The sequence below is a fragment of the Moschus berezovskii genome, chromosome 2 (assembly GCF_049115385.1).
Source record: "Moschus berezovskii isolate FMDL1 chromosome 2, NW_MosBer_1.0, whole genome shotgun sequence".
NCBI lineage: Eukaryota > Metazoa > Chordata > Mammalia > Artiodactyla > Moschidae > Moschus > Moschus berezovskii.
The window spans coordinates 114,959,019-114,977,490 of NC_142461.1; the positions used below are offsets into that span (position 1 = coordinate 114,959,019).

Sequence of the window (18,472 nt, forward strand, 5' to 3'; positions counted from 1 at the left end):
CCTGCCCTCCCCATTGTTTTCCTGATTTTCCTGTAAGTGTGGGTTTCATGGAATGGGGTGCAGTTAGAGCAGGGACCTGGGAGAAGGGACAGGGCTGGGAACACAGGAGGCAGTGTGACAGCTAACACTGTTTGCCAGAGGTACTTTTCTCTCTTTTTGTCAAGTTCTTCCTTCTGTGTTGTCCCCCCACCCCAAAATCTTCTGTAGGAGCTTGGCATTTATAGCACAGGGGAAATTTTTGTTGCCAGAGCTCCTATAACCAGCCAGCAAACTGGAGTTGAAGGGCCAGTCTGTCATGCATGTGTGTTAGAGGGTCAGGGAAACTGGCACTGCAGGTACCCTAGAGGCAGAAGTCCTCCCAGGTAGCTGGGGGGCGGGGCCGGGGAGTGGTTGTGGCTGGAAAGAGCTGGAGGGAGCGAGCTGGAGGGAGCGGCTTGATCTGAAGGATTGTCTATGTAAATGCAACAATCTCCACAGCATTGTCAACAACAGGAAACACGGAAGCACCTGTTGGGCTAAAGGGCTGGCGGAAGCCAGCCTGCTCGGCAGGTGCGCCTCTGTGCCCCTTGACACCAGAACCTGGAGCTCCACAGACCAGGTTGCCCATCCCCAAACCCCTTCTTGTTACATCGCTGATTCTTACGCCTCCATTAACTCTGGCTCCTTCCCTGTCAGCCTTTGCACGTGCTGTGCCCCTCACCGGGCCCCCTCCAGCTCCTGACATCTCTAGGTGACACTTCCTTGGGGCAGATTTAGTGCCCTCTGGACCGGGCACAGCACTCTGCCCCACCCTGGCATGGCTTCTACCTCCCTGCAATTTAAAGATAATGGATCTGGCTTCCGCAGGGCCAGGGTTGGGCAGGGAGAGGGGGCGATTCTTACTCATCCGAGGAGGCTCTTAAATGTTTGTGGAATGAATAAATGAAGGATGAGCAAGGACGGTCAACAGGAAATAACAAGCCCAGTACCTGCCTTTGGGGTAGTTTGCTAGGCTCCTTGGGCGGGGATGAGGAGAGGAAGTGGTCAGAGAAGATACAGTGTAATAACCTTGGAACTCCTGGCCTGCCCTTTACGCCTTTCCCTTGGAGTCATCCTTACCTTTATAGGAAATCTCCTCCCAACCTTCACCCCACCCAGCTGCAAAACTGCTCTGCCTTCCCTCACCCTTTCTGAATTGGTCTTAAATCTGTCAGTAAAGGAAACCGGTCTTGTTTCAATGTTTCACTTGTGTAGGTTTTGCCCTTCCAGCTAGACTGTAAACACCTGAAAAATGCTGGGTTTTATTTCCTAGGAAGCAATTTAAAGGAGTGGAGAAAACTACTCCAAAGTGGTTTTTTTCCTCTCAGCTGCCTCTGAGACCTTAGGGGCAGAGTACTTCCCCTCCTCCCCAGAGCCTCTGTCTGCCCATCTGTAGAGTTAGAGGGCTAGTGCTTCCGGTGCCCACATCCTGTGCTTCTGACCCCGGCTGTTTGCCTGTCCCTCCCAGTACCTGGACAGGGCTCCGTCTTCACCCTTGCTGAGTCATTGGACTTGTTCACTCACAGGGTCTGGGTTAGTTCACCTTGCAGCTCTTTGTCAGAACCCCTGGGATGAAGCTACGATGATGTTAATGAAATAAGTGTGCGATAACAGCCCTTGACCTTGCTCTGCCCAGAAGTCCTGCCCGGGCTTTGTTCCAGTTCTGTACCTTGGAGTGTGCTACTTCGTCCTGTAAATGTTGGACGGATTGGAGGTAGAGGCCGATGGTGCCGCCCTCCGAGGGTCTAGGGGGAAGGATGGTGCTAGGGCTCTGTGTTCACACGTGAGTGAGTCCGCCAGTGTTCTGTAAGGTCTGCTTCACTGGCTCTCCCTGGCAGAGTCTGGCACCCCTCTCTGTTTTCTCAGTGCATTTTTATTCCACTGCACTGCATTGCTTTGAAAGAAAATATGTTAAACCCTTTACTGGGATCATGGCAAGGACAAAAGCAATAAGGCCTATCGTTGAGCTGGGAGAGGGTGGTATTGTTATTTGTCTTAGTTTTTGTTATTTGCATCTGAGAGTTATGAGTTTCTTGAAGGCCAGGATTGGCTTTTCTGTTTTGGGGGGGTTGGCTGTTGGTTTATATTTGTGTTCCCAGCCGATTTTCCCAGCTCTAGCCTGGTTGCTCTTTCAGCTCTGTTTCTCTCTGTCCAGTGTCCGGTGCATGTGCTTTTCTCTTTGTTTCTTTTCCTTGTTGTCAGTTAGTTAGCCAGACCCCAAAGACTGTAAAACTGATGGTGATGAAAAGATGTTCGCAACCCAAACACCTAGACAGACATTTCTACAAAGAAGACATACAGGTGGCTGGTAAACACATGAAAAGATGCTCAGCATTGGTCTTTACTAGAGAAATGCAAATGCAAAAAAACCACAGTGAGATATCACCTCACACTTGTCAGAATGGTCATCATCAATAAGTCTAAATGCTGAGGGTGTGGAGAAAAGGAAACTGCTCTTGCACTGTTGGTGGGAATGTAAATTGATGTAGTCACTGTGGAAGACGGTATGGAGATTCCTTAAAAAACTAGGAATAAAACCACCACATGACCCAGCAATCCCACTCCTAGGAATATACCCTGAGGGAACCAGGGCTGAAAAAGACACACGTATCCCATTGTTCGTTGCAGCACTATTTACAATAGCTAGAACATGGAAGCAACCTAGATGCCCATCGACAGAAGAATGGATAAAGAAATTGTGGCACATATACACAATGGAATATGCAGTTCAGTTCAGTCGCTCAGTCGTGTCCAATTCTTTGCGACCCCATGAATCACAGCATGCCAGGCCTCCCTGTCCATCACCAACTCCCAGAGTTCACTCAAACTCATGTCCATCGAGTCAGTGATGCCATACAACCATCTCATTCTCTGTTGTCCACTTCTCCTCCCGCCCCCAACCTTTCCCAGCATCAGAGTCTTTTCCAGTGAGTCAACTCTTCACGTGAGGTGGCCAAAGTATTGCAGTTTCAGCTTTAGCATCAGTCCTTCCAATGAACACCCAGGACTGATCTCCTTTAGAATGGACTGGTTGGATCTCCTTGCAGTCCAAGGGACCCTCAAGAGTCTTCTCCAGCACCACAGTTCAAAAGCATCAATTCTTCGGCGATCAGCTTTCTTCCCAGTCCAACTCTCACATCCATACATGACCACGGGAAAAACCATAGCCTTGACTAGACGGACCTTTGTTGGCAAAGTAACGTCTCTGCTTTTTAATATGCTATCTAGTTTGGTCATAACTTTCCTTCCAAGGAGTAAGCGTCTTTTAATTTCATGGCTGCAATCAGCATCCACACATTTGAGTCAGTTCTGATGAGGTGGATGAACCTAGAACCTATGATACAGAGTGAAGTGAGTACAAAGAGAAAGATAAATATTGTATTCTAAGGCATATATACGGAATCTAGAAAAATGGTTCTGAAGAATTTACTTACAGGGCAGCAGTGGAGAAACACATAGAGAACAGACTTACGGACATGGGGGGAGGAGGAGGAGGGGGAGGTGTGTGGAAAGAGTTTCGTGGAAACTTGCATTACCATATGTAAAATAGATAGCCAACAGGAATTTGCTGAATGGCTCAGGAAACTCAAATAGGGGCTCTGTATCAACCTAGAGGGGTGGGATGGGGCGGGAGATGGGAGGGAGGTTCAACAGGGAGAGGATGTATAACTATGGCTGATTCATGTTGAGGTTTGACAGAAAACAGCAAAATTCTGTAAAGCAGTTATCCTTGAATGAAAAAAGACATTAGCAAAAGAACACAGCAGAAAGATAGTGGGTCTTGAAAGATCCCATTGGCTGAGAAGCAGTCAGCTTTTAAGGATTGTGGGTTTAGCTTAGGAGCCTCTCTTACTGGAGATGGCAAGAACCCTGAGGTGGGAGGGGAGAGGGAACACTGTGGTGCCTACTGCATAGAAGGTACTCTCAGACCATCCCTGAATCCTTGGTGGAGATTGATTGGATGATAGAAGAGGAGCTGGTCAAGATGACCAAGTGCCAGCCAGTGAGAACTGATGCAGAAAAAGGCTACAAAACAGAAATTCGGTCGAGTTGTAACTCGGGCAAAGATTTGGTTCCAAATCTATATTGTTAAAAGGTGCACTGAGGCATATTAAAAACTTGACAAGTTTATTTGAGCAGAAATCAGTGCAAACCTGGCAGTGTCGAACCAGCAGGAGCAGGGAAAGACACAGAAAGTAAGGACGCGTAGGGAAGCAAAGCGAGGAAATGATTCGATTGGCTTACCGCCTAGGTGCCTGTTTGTGATTGGTTGCCCTTGGGTTTGGTTTTGTAACCTTGAGACATTTACAGGCTGAGATTCCAGTTTGCTTCCATAGCCATAGCCTTAGACCCACCTCAGTCCAGTGGCCACCTGGTTTAATCAACTAAACAGTATATAAACTGAAAATCTGGGGCATATTCAAAAATTACCTTTGAACCCCGTGTCCCCACCCTAAGAAGACACAGTGTTAGAAGCAGATGTATTATCATTTCAGGTTAACGTGACCGTTTCTCTCCCTCAGTGAGGGAGTGTTTGTTTTGTCTGTGTTCCTTGTGATGTCCTTGGCTTAGGTGTAGGGCGCAAGCTCTGTGGAAAGTGTCTTCTAAAACACCAGACTCGTGCCCAGCAGAGCGCTGCTGATACTATGAGACAGCATATCTTTCACCTGTTCCAGCAATCCCTCCTCTTGTGCTTCACCTGCGTCTTTGTGTGTCACAGGGCTCTGCCTTTGTTCTCCCTCACCACCTAAACTGGCAGAGAATTAGGTGACTTTTTGACAGAGAATAATTCCGGTATCTCTTGGCTCTGACTCTAAATGTTAAATGCATATTCAGCTCAAATCTCCAAATTCTCTGTTTCGTCAACAGATTGCTCGTGGGGGCTCCCCGTGCAGTGGCCCTTCCACTGCAGAAGGCCAACCGAACAGGAGGCTTGTACAGCTGCGACATCACCTCCCGGGGGCCATGCACGCGAATTGAGTTTGATAACGACGGTGTGTTCTTCTGCACTTGCTCAGTGTTCCCTTGGCCAACTCAACCTGTATCCCATTGCCCTTTCCAAGAGGAAGGGAAGAGGGGAAGAAGCATTTATTCTTGGAGAGAAGGCCTCTCTTAATTGCATGGGCCTTGACTGTTTCTTGCTTATGCTGAGAAAGAACATTTACTTTTTAAGTCACATTGGCTGCACTGTTTTTGCTGTCTCCCCAACCCTGGTCTCCAAACTGGTATGGTGTATTGATGTTGCCACCTAGTGATGTGTTGAGGTTCTACAGGAGACTGTTGAAAAATTGTTCAGAAAATTGAATGTGTATCCTGTACTCAGCAGCCAAAACTTGTCATTTGCTGTTAAAATATTAGGGAGAAAGACTGTTAAATATAAGGTCTCTGTAAAATGAGAGTTGGACAACATGAATAAATTTTTCCCTACTATCTCAGATAGAGGCTTGTTTTGTATAGACTGTGGTAGGCAGAAGCAATTATGTCCTGAGAAGCTGCAACCAAACCTAATTTGCCATTCTTGGTCAACACAGATTTTCAGCTTCATGTTTATGTTCTTCTCTTTTTTTTTTTTTTAAATCTTTTTAGCAACAACTTTTTTTTTTTTTTAACTGATTGGAAAATAATGTATGTTAATTGTGAGAAATCTGTAAATGACATTGAACTATAATAAAAAAAAAACCCAAACCCACCGATACTATAGAGATAATCCCAATTTATTTAACATTTTGGCATTTTTCCTTCTGCCTACCTAAAGTTGTTTAATTTTCATTTTCGTAATGATTCAAAATTGAAAATCATGCCTGCCTTCTCATTAAGGAAGGCAGAATTTTGGATGTAGGGTTATACAGTAGGCTCAAATTGATACTGAAGAACACACGGTGAGATTTTTGGTTTCCCTCTCTCCTTTTTGGAAGGAGGAGGTAAAAGAAAATATATGACTTTACTTTTTTCATCAATAGAAAGATAGAAAGTGGATCTGAGGCCTTGTTTTCCCATCTCCAGTAAAGGAAAGCAAAGTTCATGCTATTATGTAACAAATTTGAGGGTTTGTAAAGAAGTAACTTCCTTTATGTTAGTTTGGATGGTCATTTCTGTACTTGGGACTCTGGGTGTCAGAGAAGGTAAAAGGCCACCAGGTAGAATTACATATTTTATGTAAAGAATTTGGTGAAACATTCATACCAATAACCACTCACCCGCCTTCTAAAGATGGAAAGTAATTTTTATGGTTTGAGTAACTGCACTTACTAAGTAGTTAGACTTGGAGTCAAGGCAGTTTAGAAGCTGTTTCTTACGTTTTTCCTCGTTTATTGGTTCATGGCCGTAGCTTTGAAGTCCTAGCTGTGTGTGTGTGTGTGTGAGTGACCTATGCTGCTTTCTCTGCAGCTGACCCTTCATCGGAAAGCAAGGAAGATCAGTGGATGGGAGTCACTGTCCAAAGCCAGGGTCCAGGCGGCAAAGTTGTGGTAGGTATAGAGATGTGTCCATTCCGCGCTGAGTACCTGTTGCGTGCTAGTGGTGGGCTTACAGCAGTGAACAGAGCAGACAGCTTCCGCCTGCCTAGAGTGTACATTCTAGAAAACCGACTGCTGTACAGCAGGAATTGATGTCAAGGGGAAATCAAACCATTACTTTTTCTGTGATTCCTGATTTACTTTGAAACAACCCTACAAGCTGCTTTTCCTTAGAACGTTTAGATCCAAAAAACTTACTTAAAAGCCTTTACTGGATGTCCCTACAACTTTAGGTGGTCTTAAAAGAGCAAAGCAAAACCTTACATGGTTTTTGTCCTAGGAACTATGCAGCTATTATAGATGAGTTACAAAAATATGGGAATGGTCATGCAAAGTAACGATCAGATCATTTTAAACTCTTTATTTTCTGAGCTACTTCAGATAGAAGTGGTAGCCGAGAAAAAAGGGTTGTTCAATGGAATGTGTTAGGTGGCCTTGGAGGTGCCAGACTGGATCACGATGATCTTTCTATCTCTTTCAAAATCTGGTTGCTGTAACAAATTTATGTAGAATTTTGAGAAGAATGAGAATTTTACCAAGTATTGAATTTTTACATCTAAGGAGATGCATTATAGGATATTAACTGGGCATTATATTTTTAGCCTATGTTACATGGAGAGTGGCCATGAATACCCATATGTGAAAATTAGAGCTTATTTAGTTTCTCCTGGCAGTATGATTTTTCTCTGCCTTTTTAAAAGGTTTCTCTCTGCCTTTTAAAATAAACTTAATCTCAGAGATTAAAGGATAAGTTAAGATAGGATTGATTATGAGGAAATAGTATGGATAAAAGGAAAATGCCTTTGTTTTAGCCCAATTCCTGTGAAAATATGTTCATGATTTCTCTCCTGTGGAACATGTTCCTTCTTTTCATGAGCATACTGATATGTAGCCACTAAAAGCCAATTAAATTGAGAAGATGAAATAAGGTGTTTCCCATTGTTTACGTGACAGGTGAATTTACAAATAAATTGCCTGTGAATTGCAGATTGTTGTTGTTTAAACACTGAGTCATGTGTGTGTGCTTGTGTGCTGCTATTGCTGCTAAGTCACTTTAGTCGTGTCCGACTCTATGCGACCCCATAGACGGCAGCTCACCGGGCTCCCCCATCCCTGGGATTCTCCAGGCAAGAACACTGGAGTGGGCTGCCATTTCCTTCTCCAGTTCATGAAAGGGAAAAGTGAAAGTGAAGTCGCTCAGTCGTGTCCAACTCTTAGCGACCCCATGGACTGCAGCCCACCAGGCTCCTCCATTCATGGGATTTTCCAGGCAGAAGTACTAGAGTTGGGTGCCATTGCCTTCTCCACTGGTGTGCTAAGTTGCTTCAATTGTATGAGACCCTGTGAACTGTAGCCCGCCAGGTTCCTCTGTCCATCGGATTCTCCAGGCAAGGATACTAGAGTGGGTTGCCATGCCCTCCAGGGAATCCTCCTGACCTAGGCATCAAACCTGGGTCTCTTTTGTTTCCTGCATTGGCAGGCAGGTTCTTTACCACCAGCGCCACCTGTGAAGTCCCACCAACTCATATCCTACTCTTTGCGATCGCATGGACTGTAGCCCACCAGGCTTCTCTGTCCATGGCATTTCCCAGGCAAGAATACTGGAATGGGTTACCATTTCCTTCTCCAGGGGATTACAGGTTGGCCTTCAATATTTGGATTGCAGCATTATTCTCTGGGTGACGATAAGACAGAAGTCCTGTGCTAGATAATGGCCTCCTCCTTGAAGGTTGGGGAAGATTTGCTGGTTTTCTGATCTGGTCTCAGGATGAGGACACATTTAGCACCCCATTTAGAATTAACCTCTTGATTGTAGACAATTTCATTGGTTTGTAATGAAAAACTTCAGGTTTGCCAACACATGTGGGCTACTTTATTCATCTGCTTGCAGACGTGTGCTCATCGATATGAAAAAAGACAACATGTTAATACAAAGCAGGAATCCCGAGACATCTTTGGAAGGTGCTACGTCCTAAGTCAGAATCTCAGGATTGAAGATGATATGGATGGAGGAGACTGGAGTTTTTGTGATGGCCGATTGAGAGGTCATGAAAAATTTGGTTCTTGCCAGCAAGGTGTAGCAGCTACTTTTACTAAAGACTTCCATTACATTGCATTTGGAGCCCCAGGCACTTATAACTGGAAAGGTATGCCGTCTATTTATAGAAATGGAGATTAGAATGACTGCATAATTTCTGCCTATGCACCATGATTTAGTACATTTTAAATTAAAACAGAATGTATCATAAGGCATTTTTATATTATAGAAGTAGAGTAGGATTATTGAAATATCTTAATTCTGATTTTTAAAAACAATCATCAAAATGTATATTCTAAGATTTTTTCCCTTCTGCCAGCAATTTACATTCATATAATTAACTTCCTTTTGTAAAAATACAGTTAGCATTAGTTTTTGCTGTTTTGTATTTGCTTGTCTCATGAAATTGAAAGTTTTAATTTTAACATAGGGATCTGAAAACTGAGAAGAATTGAGTGGTGTTGTATACAAATAATATTGTATTGATACAGACATTTCTTTAGTTATGTATTACTTGGGCAATGGTTTACTAATAAAGTAGGGTAGTTAGAAAGACAGATGAGAAATTAGGAAATTTTGAGATGATCGCAGATAACTTGTGGAAATGTTGAATGGTATTGTTTAAATAATCTCGAGATGTAGGTGAAGGGTGTGACATCCCATTTTTTGCCTGGAGGAACATGGTAAAGTTCAACTTCTAAAGAAATTAAGCAGGTGTAGAAAACCATTCTATTAGAAAGGACAAGTTACCTGATTCTAATTCATGGTGAAGAGAAATACATCTGATTCAGAAATAAGATTTTTGGGGGAGAAATTTATTATAATAAATCCTATGTTCTAACATTTTCTATAGTCAGAAAAATCTTGGGAAAATTTTTCATTGTTCATTCAAAAATTTCCGAGTTTTGATTTCTGTTAGGAATGGTCCTTGAACACTTTCCTGGATATGTCATTGATAGCAATCTTTGGAAATAACTTCCTTAGGCTACCCACCCTCAGCTGAATCTTCCACATAGCAGCGTTTGTTGGGTTATCTTGACCTAATAACACACTGAATTTAGAAATCGTTTTATTTTAGCAAGAGATGCCATACATAGTAAAACAAAATAAAAACACCCACCAATTATGTATGTTTTAATTTCTAGGAAATATATCTTGCCTGCTTTGTAAATGCTGATTTAAAATGTTACCATTTAAAAAAATCATGTAGTGGACTTACTATGTGAGATCTCTTTTCAATGATTAGGCCTGAAAATTTTTTGAAGATTTAAAATCTCTGGTTAAAATGATTGGAAGAAAATATCAAAATACTAATCTTGCTTTCACACTATAGTAAAGAAGGTAAATTGATTTAGGATTATAGAAAATGTAAAATATATCAGGTTCATATAATTAAAGAGTTTTCTGTAGGTTTAGTTAATTAAACATTCCATTTTCCATCTATAATTCCATTTTCATGGCATTATAAAGATAATTCATGAAAACATATGGACATTTTTTTATTACTGGAACAATTTTATTTGGTAAAAATCTACACAAACAGGGTTATTTAACTTTAATAACCTCAAAAGTCATCTTCTGCCTTTTGTTCCTCCAAACTGTTCTTTCTGAACTTAATGATAACATCAGGAATGTTTATTAGAACCATCCATTTTATTTTGTTTCATCTTCATTTTTTTTTTTTCTTTTTTACCATTTCACTCTTTTAGGGATTGTTCGCGTAGAGCAAAAGAATAACACTTTTTTTGACATGAACATCTTTGAAGATGGGCCTTATGAAGTTGGTGGAGAGACTGACCATGATGAAAGTCTAGTTCCTGTTCCTGCTAACAGTTACTTAGGTAGGAACGAGGGCAGATGACATGCCTCCCTCTTCAGATGCCTCTGTGTAACACTGCTGTCATAGGACCCTGGACTGTGAGGCTGAGAAAAGGCCCGATTGGAGCTGGGGGCCTGTGGCTGCATTTACTGGAATTAAAGCTTGGTGATCCCTGAGGTAATCTGACTGATACCTGGGGTATCTGACCTGAGCTGCCTCAAAGCAGAAGGAAACCTACCATCTCCCAAAATCTTCTGTCCTGCATGCAGGTCTGTTTCCTGAGCTAATGTCCACTTCTGTAACCCGCACCAGGCGGTCCATGCAGCCGTGACACAATGTGTGCATGTAAGCAAGAGGCTGAGTTATCTTCCCTCTCCCTTCAGTGCCTCTTTTTGGAGAGATACTCTTGAAGAGCTACGTTTATGAAGTTACTCTTAAGTGGCAGTCGAGACCTCCAGGTCCATCCTCTGTGACTGCCCTTCCCCAAGGGTTGGCCTTGCTTCTGGATTGTCACAAGGCCCCTGGCGGGTGGCATGGGGGCTTTCCAGCCTAGCCAGAGCCGCACTGCTAAAGCCACTCTGAGGACACCCAGATTATGGTCTAAGTGCCAATTCCTTAACTCCTAACGCTTGTTTGCGTTACTAATGGGTGTCCTAAATTATTCATGTGCATTATGGTAATTACACAAAGGCTTTTAAAAGCTTTAATTCTTGGTATGAGTTGACATAAAGAATAATTACTGTGTAATTCTTGGAAAAAAATGTAAAAAATTTACTAAATCTAAATAGTATCCTATTCTTTTTAAAAAATAGAGAAGTACCATATGCTGGAGATCTTACTAGAACAATGGAAGGTTAAAAAGGGGAAAAAAAATGGGTGTAGATCTAAAAATAATTCTAAACAAGGTATTAGTAAACATATTCTTTAAAAATTGTTCTAATTATATAGATATGTATGAACAATACTGTTAATTAAAAAAAACTTTTCAGAAACTCCCCCACCCCTAAACTAAAAACTTGGTGTGAAGACATAGAATGGAGAAAACTTATCCTTACCGCTTGTTAAGCACCTACCGTATGCTATAAATCACACACTGTTACTTACTACTTTATAGGTCTTATTTGTTCTTTCCAACTATATTGTAAAATAAGTATTATTTTCCTTTTGCCGATGGGGAAAAAAATCCTTGTAACTGAGGGAAATGAATTTCCTAGTCCACGGTTACACAATTAATAATCCCCCAGCCAAGGGAAGATATGCTCATGAAAATTATTGGGACAGGGTGGCAAGCAGCTGGGTATGTGAATGCTGTCAGTGGCTTTGCAGGACAGGAGGGGAACACAGGGCTGAGTGGTTTGCAGTCTCAATTATTAAATAGGGTTTTCCAGGGTAAAATTCTTTTCAAGGTAAATATTAATACTATCAATAAACCAGTATTTTATTTGAATAAATTTTAACAGACAACCTCTTCAAATGAGTTACTTAGGGATTAGTTTATGCCATTTCAATTTAATGGCTCTGGTCAAGAAGCCAACACTTTCATTCGTAAGATAGATGCCCATGGATTTTATCTTAGTGTCTACTGGAACATTTGAAACTATTAAACTTTTTTTATTAAACACATTTGCCACTTTCAGAATGGATTTCCTCAAAAGCAGGTACTGGGCTGGGGTGGGGAGAATAGTGTCACATTTCTACTGTTACATTTTGGCTGTCTGTGCATCTGTCATTTCAAAAAATTCAGCAGGTTTTAGGAGGAAAATGATCTGCGTGAGGTTTGGAAGCTGGCAAAGAGGGTGGCTTGCCAGATGCAGCAGTGGCCTCGTCATTGCAAGCACGACAGTAGCCATTGTGCCTCTTACCAAGCATAATTGCTTTTTCTTCAATCTCTTCCGTCCCGTGCATGTGTACAGGCCTGCTGTTTTTGACCAGCGTTTCCTATACAGATCCCGATCAGTTTGTTTATAAAACACAGCCTCCCAGGGAGCAGCCCGACACATCCCCTGATGTGATGATGAATAGCTACCTAGGTTTGTGACCTCTGAGATGACAAATAAATGGTCTTGGTCATGGTCATTTAAGAATTTTTTTTTTTGATCCATACAGAGCATAAATCTTTTTATTTTCTATTTCATTTCAAGTGAAGCACACACAAAAAGCATGCTGCGGTTGAGGCTCTGTAGCCAGAATCGCTTCCAGAGCTGGATTCAATTGTGTCTCCTTTCTAAACTTGTACCTCATCCTATTTTTCAACTCGCTTCACAATTTGAGAACTGCAACAGTAGTGGTGATGCTTTTCATAAATAAAACCCAATTAAAAGGGTGAGCTTATAGTATTCTGCATCTGCCTCGTCTTCACTTGGGGGGATTTGCTTTATTTGGACAATTTTGATGTGTGGACATTTGTGTCTGCTTGCCATTTAACCTCAGTATTGGTAATCTGACATCCTACCTGATGCTTTATGATGAGGTTTCTAATGTTTTTCTGCCCTCCGAACAAGTGTGTAATTGATACAGATGACAACTTGCTCACCTCTATTGTTTACGCTGGGTTCTCAAATCTCATCAGTCATGGTTTTGTTTGCATGTTTGTGTCTGAGAACTGAGTTGGCCCTAAGGAGTAAAATGCTGGCTGTGGTATATTAATGTTGTTAGCATTCTTTTATTGCCTGATGACCAAGGAGACTGATGAATATAGACGTTACTAATCACTGCATTATAGCAAAACCCATAGGCACTCAATTATGCTATGTCAGGTTGCATCTTGGTGTACAGGATGTAACTTTCCCTTGATAATTTAGTATCTAGCTTGATCTCCTTTTGTAGCAGTTTCAGTATTGGAATGGAGTGTGAACTGATTCTTAAGTAGCATGTAGGCTTCATGATTGAAGTTACACAAATGCTAACTAGCACAGCTGCTTTTCTTTAAATGTCTTAACAGGGAAATACCTACTATTTTGTGCTTGAGTCAGATCTCTTGGTTCTATAATTCTTATCATAGATATGATAGCTGGTGGGGAGGGTCAGAAGGAGAGTGGTGGGAAACGAAAGGTAGTGATGAAGTAACCAGTGTTAGATACCTCCTGAAAAACAGAGTTGATAAGTACCATGTTTTGTTTTTCTAGGCTTTTCTTTGGACTCAGGGAAAGGTATTGTTTCCAAAGATGAGATCACTTTTGTATCTGGTGCTCCTAGAGCCAATCATAGTGGAGCTGTGGTTTTGCTTAAAAGAGACCTGAAGTCTGCACACCTTCTCCCTGAGCACATATTTGATGGAGAAGGGCTGGCTTCTTCATTTGGCTATGACGTGGCAGTGGTGGACCTCAACAAAGATGGGTAAGAGCCTCTGAGGTTATTTTACATTTGCAAAGAACTCATTGCTGCTCTGGCTTCTATAGGTGTTGTGAGGAAATACCCTTCCAGGTTAGTTGATGGAAAGAGTATTTCTGCTGCCAAATTTTTACCATCCCATCAGTCTTCCTCACTTATATTTTGGTAGACATTCATTACCCTCCCTAGGATGTAGGATTACATTTTCAGTCTTCAGTTTTTACTATGTCCTAGGATCATGGGTCCATGAGAATTAAAATTTAACTAAAAAAAAAAATGACACCTACATGGTTCTGTTCTGTGGTTTCTTAAGGGGATTTTGGAGCGGCCAGAATGTCCTGTTGAAAGTAGGGATTGGTGACAAAGTCGATACAAAGGTCTCTGGTTGGGTGCCAATCTGGGTCTTTGGTAGAAGGTCAGAGGTGGAAGGGAGTGGAATCTTTACTGGGAGTCTCTCTGCACTATAGATGTAACTTGGAAACTGGCTTCAAATTCTTACAGTTGCTGTTTTCCTTTGGGTGTTATTAGAGGCTACTAGTTTTTTTAAAAAAATACTTCAATTGATGAGATATAAATTCCAGATTTGAGGTCCTTTTTATCCTATCTCTTTGTGTCCTTAGTACCCGTTCACGTGGGATTCTCCCTAAGCTTGCTGATATTCTGGCCAGTGGTTCACAGTTCTTCCCCTCATTATATTTTCAGGTGGCAGGATATAGTTATTGGAGCCCCACAGTATTTTGATAGAAGTGGAGAAGTTGGAGGTGCAGCGTATGTCTACATTAACCAGCAAGGCCAATGGAATAACGTCAAGCCAATTCGTCTTAATGGAACCAAAGATTCTATGTTTGGCATTGCAGTCAAAAATATTGGTGATATTAATCAAGATGGCTACCCAGGTAGACAATAGATTGTGAAATGGTCATGATTTATAGATTATGTGATTGTCTAAAATAGTGAGTGCTCATGACATATTTTAAAACATTGTGTTGGAATGCTTTTAAAATGTGACGTTTGTTAAAATGTGGTGTTGTTAACAGATATTGCAGTTGGCGCACCCTATGATGGTAAGGGGAAGGTTTTTATCTATCATGGATCTGCGAATGGAATAAATACCAAACCAACACAGGTAACCAGATAACTTGGATTTCTACAGTTAAGGTCTCAGTAGTTTTCTTTCCAATGGATTGTTTAGGTTTATGTGAATTTTCACACTAATCATGTGTTACTTACAAGTCTAAAATAGTATGAACTTTGGTTTTATAAAAAACCTATTAGAAGATAGCTTGTAAATAGATTTAAATGCAATGAGCTGCTTGTTTTAAATTGTAAAATTTCTTTGGTAAATTAAGAATCAAACTAAGCCAAAGGAAAAGACTATTCTACCCTAACATCATAAAGAGATGGAATGTGATATATTTCCTTTAGTAACATATTAAGAAGGGATGAAACTGGACAAACATAAGAGATGATTGTAATTGCATAGAGAATCAGATACCAAAATCTAAAAATTGCTTTAGAGGAAAATAAGACATTTGGAGGGCAGGAAGAGAAGTTTGGTTTGAAATACACTGATTGACTTAATATGGTACATAAGGTTATCAAAAATTCTCTTCTGTCTTTTGAGATGCAACATAAATGAGGTAACTTTTGTGAAAATAAAATGCATGAAATGTTTGATCATGTGTGTACTTATTTATAATTCAGTTGTGATTTAATATAATTTGTAAGTAAACTCTTTAACTTCAGTTCAAAAGAGACTTATCTTCAAAGCATAAATAAAAGGCTTATTTATTAGCCAGGTGTCCGTTCTGATGCCCTATTCCTTTCAGGTTCTTGAGGGTAAATCACCTTTTTTTGGATATTCAATTGCTGGAAACATGGACCTTGATAGAAATTCCTACCCTGATGTTGCTGTTGGTTCCCTCTCAGATTCGGTAACTATTTTCAGGTATGTAATCTCTTGTTTTAAGCTTGTTTGGTAAATCTATTTACACTAGAGTTTTGTGGGTTTTTTTTAACATTTTGAATTGAAATTTGTAAGAACTGTACTTCAAAGGCAAAGTCTTGTATGAGTTTTGAATATTTTTTTCTCTAGATAGTAGTACAACAATGTAATAAAAACCTATTTTATAAAGTTTTGGTATAATTTTGAACTAATTTTTTAAAAAGGTCAGAACTGGTGGAAATTTTTTACCTTTACATTTATAAAAACTGAAACAAAGAATTTGACCATATAAAGAATTTAAAGAAGGAAATGTATGTACTGTATTTTACCATCCATTAAGAAACTCCAAAATTTTGGTTTATATCTTCCTAGGTTTTTTTCTGTGAATATACATGTATGTTTAACAAAATTGAGATGTAATGTACATATAGTTTTGTAACCTGCTTTTGCTGGTTTGTAACGAATAGTGACCTTTTTCTGTGAATGAGTATAATACATAGTGGGTTATTTCCCTGTCACTGAGTACTTTTCTGAAATGAAGTTAATGGTTGTCTGAGATATCACATGGGTCATGTGTTTAACAACTTTTGGGTTGTTTATTTTGGGTCATAGTTTATTTAACAACTGCCATACTGTCATACTGTCATTGGACAGTTAGGTTGCTTTCCAGCTTTGGTGGTTTGCTTCCTTGATACACAAAGCTGGTAAGCATCCTTACTTTTCTTCATGTCCTAGATTATTTCCGTACGATAACTTCCTAAAAGTGAGTTGTGAAGTTGAAGGGCATGTGTGTTTTAGGACTTGTGATTCCTTCAGTCAAAATGATCTCCAGAAAGGCTGCAGCGGTTTTTCCATTGGCTGTGTCTTAGTGGCCTTATCCCAACAATTCCATCACTGCTGGAAATTGCCAGGAAACATTGTGCAAAACATTTTTTTTTTTAATTTAAAAAGTAGCACTTTTTTTTTTAAAGGTTAATACAGAATTGCAGTTAAGTGCAAGTTTTCCTATATTCTTTCCTTCCATCAAACAACTTTTAATAGTTTTGAGTCTGTCTCAACTTCTAGGGTATCATCAAACAGCCATACTATAACTGCTGTCCTCTATTCTGGTTTGTAAAAATTAATCTCTTCCATTTTCTCTCCTTGTTAATACAGATATATTAATCTTATTCTTTTTAAAAGCTCAATGTTATTCCATAATACACATTTAATGAGTCCTTGGTTGATGGAATTTTTAGATAGTCTGTGACTTTTAGCTATTATAAACAGTGTGTTAGATGGTGTATTGTATATATATCTCCATGTAATGGATTTTTTAAAGAAAAATTCCTAGAAATAAAATTGCTGGGATCAAGGTTAGCACATTTTTGTATTCATCGTGTGTGTGTATGCATACTCAGTCTCCGGCTCCAATCACATGGACTGCAGCCTACCAGGCTCCTCTGTCCATGGGATTTCCAAGGCAAGAATACTGGAGTGAGTAGCCATTTCCTCCTCCAGGGGATTTTCCTCACCCAGGGATTGAACCCTCATCTCCTGCATTGGCAGTTAGATGGATTCTTTACCACTGAGCCACCTGGGAAGCCCTTATTCATACATATACCCACAGAAAAGTTGTAGCAATTTATGCTCATAGCACCAACCTACCAGAGGGCCCATTTTCTCACACCTTTACGGACACCCAACAGGATGAATCTATTTAATTTTTGCCACTGTGGTGTGATCTCATCTTTTGATTGAATTTGCAATTCTTTGATCGTTGGTGAAAATGAACCATTTGGGTTTTGTTTGTTTTTAAAAAAAACTATTTGGCTTTATTTATAGTCATTTTTATCTAAAGAATCTCTTCAAAGAAATGGGCAGCGAGGTACAGTGAAACCCTAAATGAAAAATAATCTGTGTGTCATGTATCCACTTGGTACTGTCGTTGCTCTGTATTCTTCTGGAAGGATGCCAAGCAAAGATGTAACCTCTATATCTAAAACAGTATCCTAACCAAAACCCCTGGGGCTAATAGAATGACACCAGGACACTTTTGAAGAGAATACTACTTTAAAAAAGACAGAATATACTGTGCATTTATATAATGTGGTATAAAATAATATATAAAAATAGTCTTCTAGTTAAATGTCAAGATCTATGAAAGTCATTTTATGAGAGAGCTAAGAACCAGAAGAGACGTTATAGATGGCAAAAGTGGGAGACGTGAAGGTAAGTGGAGAAGTATCTAGAATATTAGGCCAAAGGAAGAAGTGAAAAAAAAGTTTGAATGAATGTCTGTTACTGCCTTTATATGCCTGTTTCTCTCTGTTCATGTGTTAGGTATTAACCTTAAAATAGTCAACATTTTTAAAAGGTAGAGGAATATAGTATAACATTCGATTACTTTAACAGTTTCCATTAAAAAGCAATTTGAACTTCTAGTTTGAGATAACAGACCTCTGGTGTCAAGACTTGAATTCCTGTAACAAAATTAGGTTACCAAGACTTTCCCAGGAGATAACCTGTCTTTAGCCAGTTAAATATTTGTATCTGTATGTAATTGATATTAATACCCTTATTTTTCTGTCCCCATAAGTAGGTTGACTGTGAATCCTGTATACATGTTCCTTCTTTCCTCACAGATAGTATGAAAATGAATTTCAAAAGCCTTTGCCAATACAGTAACTTTCCTATTTTACAAATAAGAAAAACAGAGGCCCAGGACTTGGCTGTGCTTTTGAGCCTGAATCCTGTGAGAGCAGGGCATGGTACCTAAATCTTCCCAATGTCAGTCTCCACTAAATCATGCTAGTACTATGATACTT

General features: G+C 40.2%; 1 protein-coding gene across 3 annotated transcripts in view; it reads left to right on the forward strand.

The window, feature by feature from the left end:
- Nucleotides 1–18,472, forward strand: part of ITGA6 (integrin subunit alpha 6) — a 90,738-nt gene that overhangs the window by 42,578 nt on the left and 29,688 nt on the right. For all 3 annotated transcript variants that reach the window (XM_088830110.1, XM_055398900.2, XM_055398901.2), the window contains exons 2-9: nucleotides 4,888–5,012; nucleotides 6,406–6,485; nucleotides 8,425–8,680; nucleotides 10,281–10,412; nucleotides 13,516–13,726; nucleotides 14,423–14,616; nucleotides 14,758–14,846; nucleotides 15,550–15,668. In XM_088830110.1, the coding sequence (XP_088686236.1) occupies nucleotides 6,441–6,485; nucleotides 8,425–8,680; nucleotides 10,281–10,412; nucleotides 13,516–13,726; nucleotides 14,423–14,616; nucleotides 14,758–14,846; nucleotides 15,550–15,668 (1,046 nt within the window). In that variant the 5' untranslated portion in view covers nucleotides 4,888–5,012; nucleotides 6,406–6,440. The remainder of the gene's footprint in view (nucleotides 1–4,887; nucleotides 5,013–6,405; nucleotides 6,486–8,424; nucleotides 8,681–10,280; nucleotides 10,413–13,515; nucleotides 13,727–14,422; nucleotides 14,617–14,757; nucleotides 14,847–15,549; nucleotides 15,669–18,472) is intronic.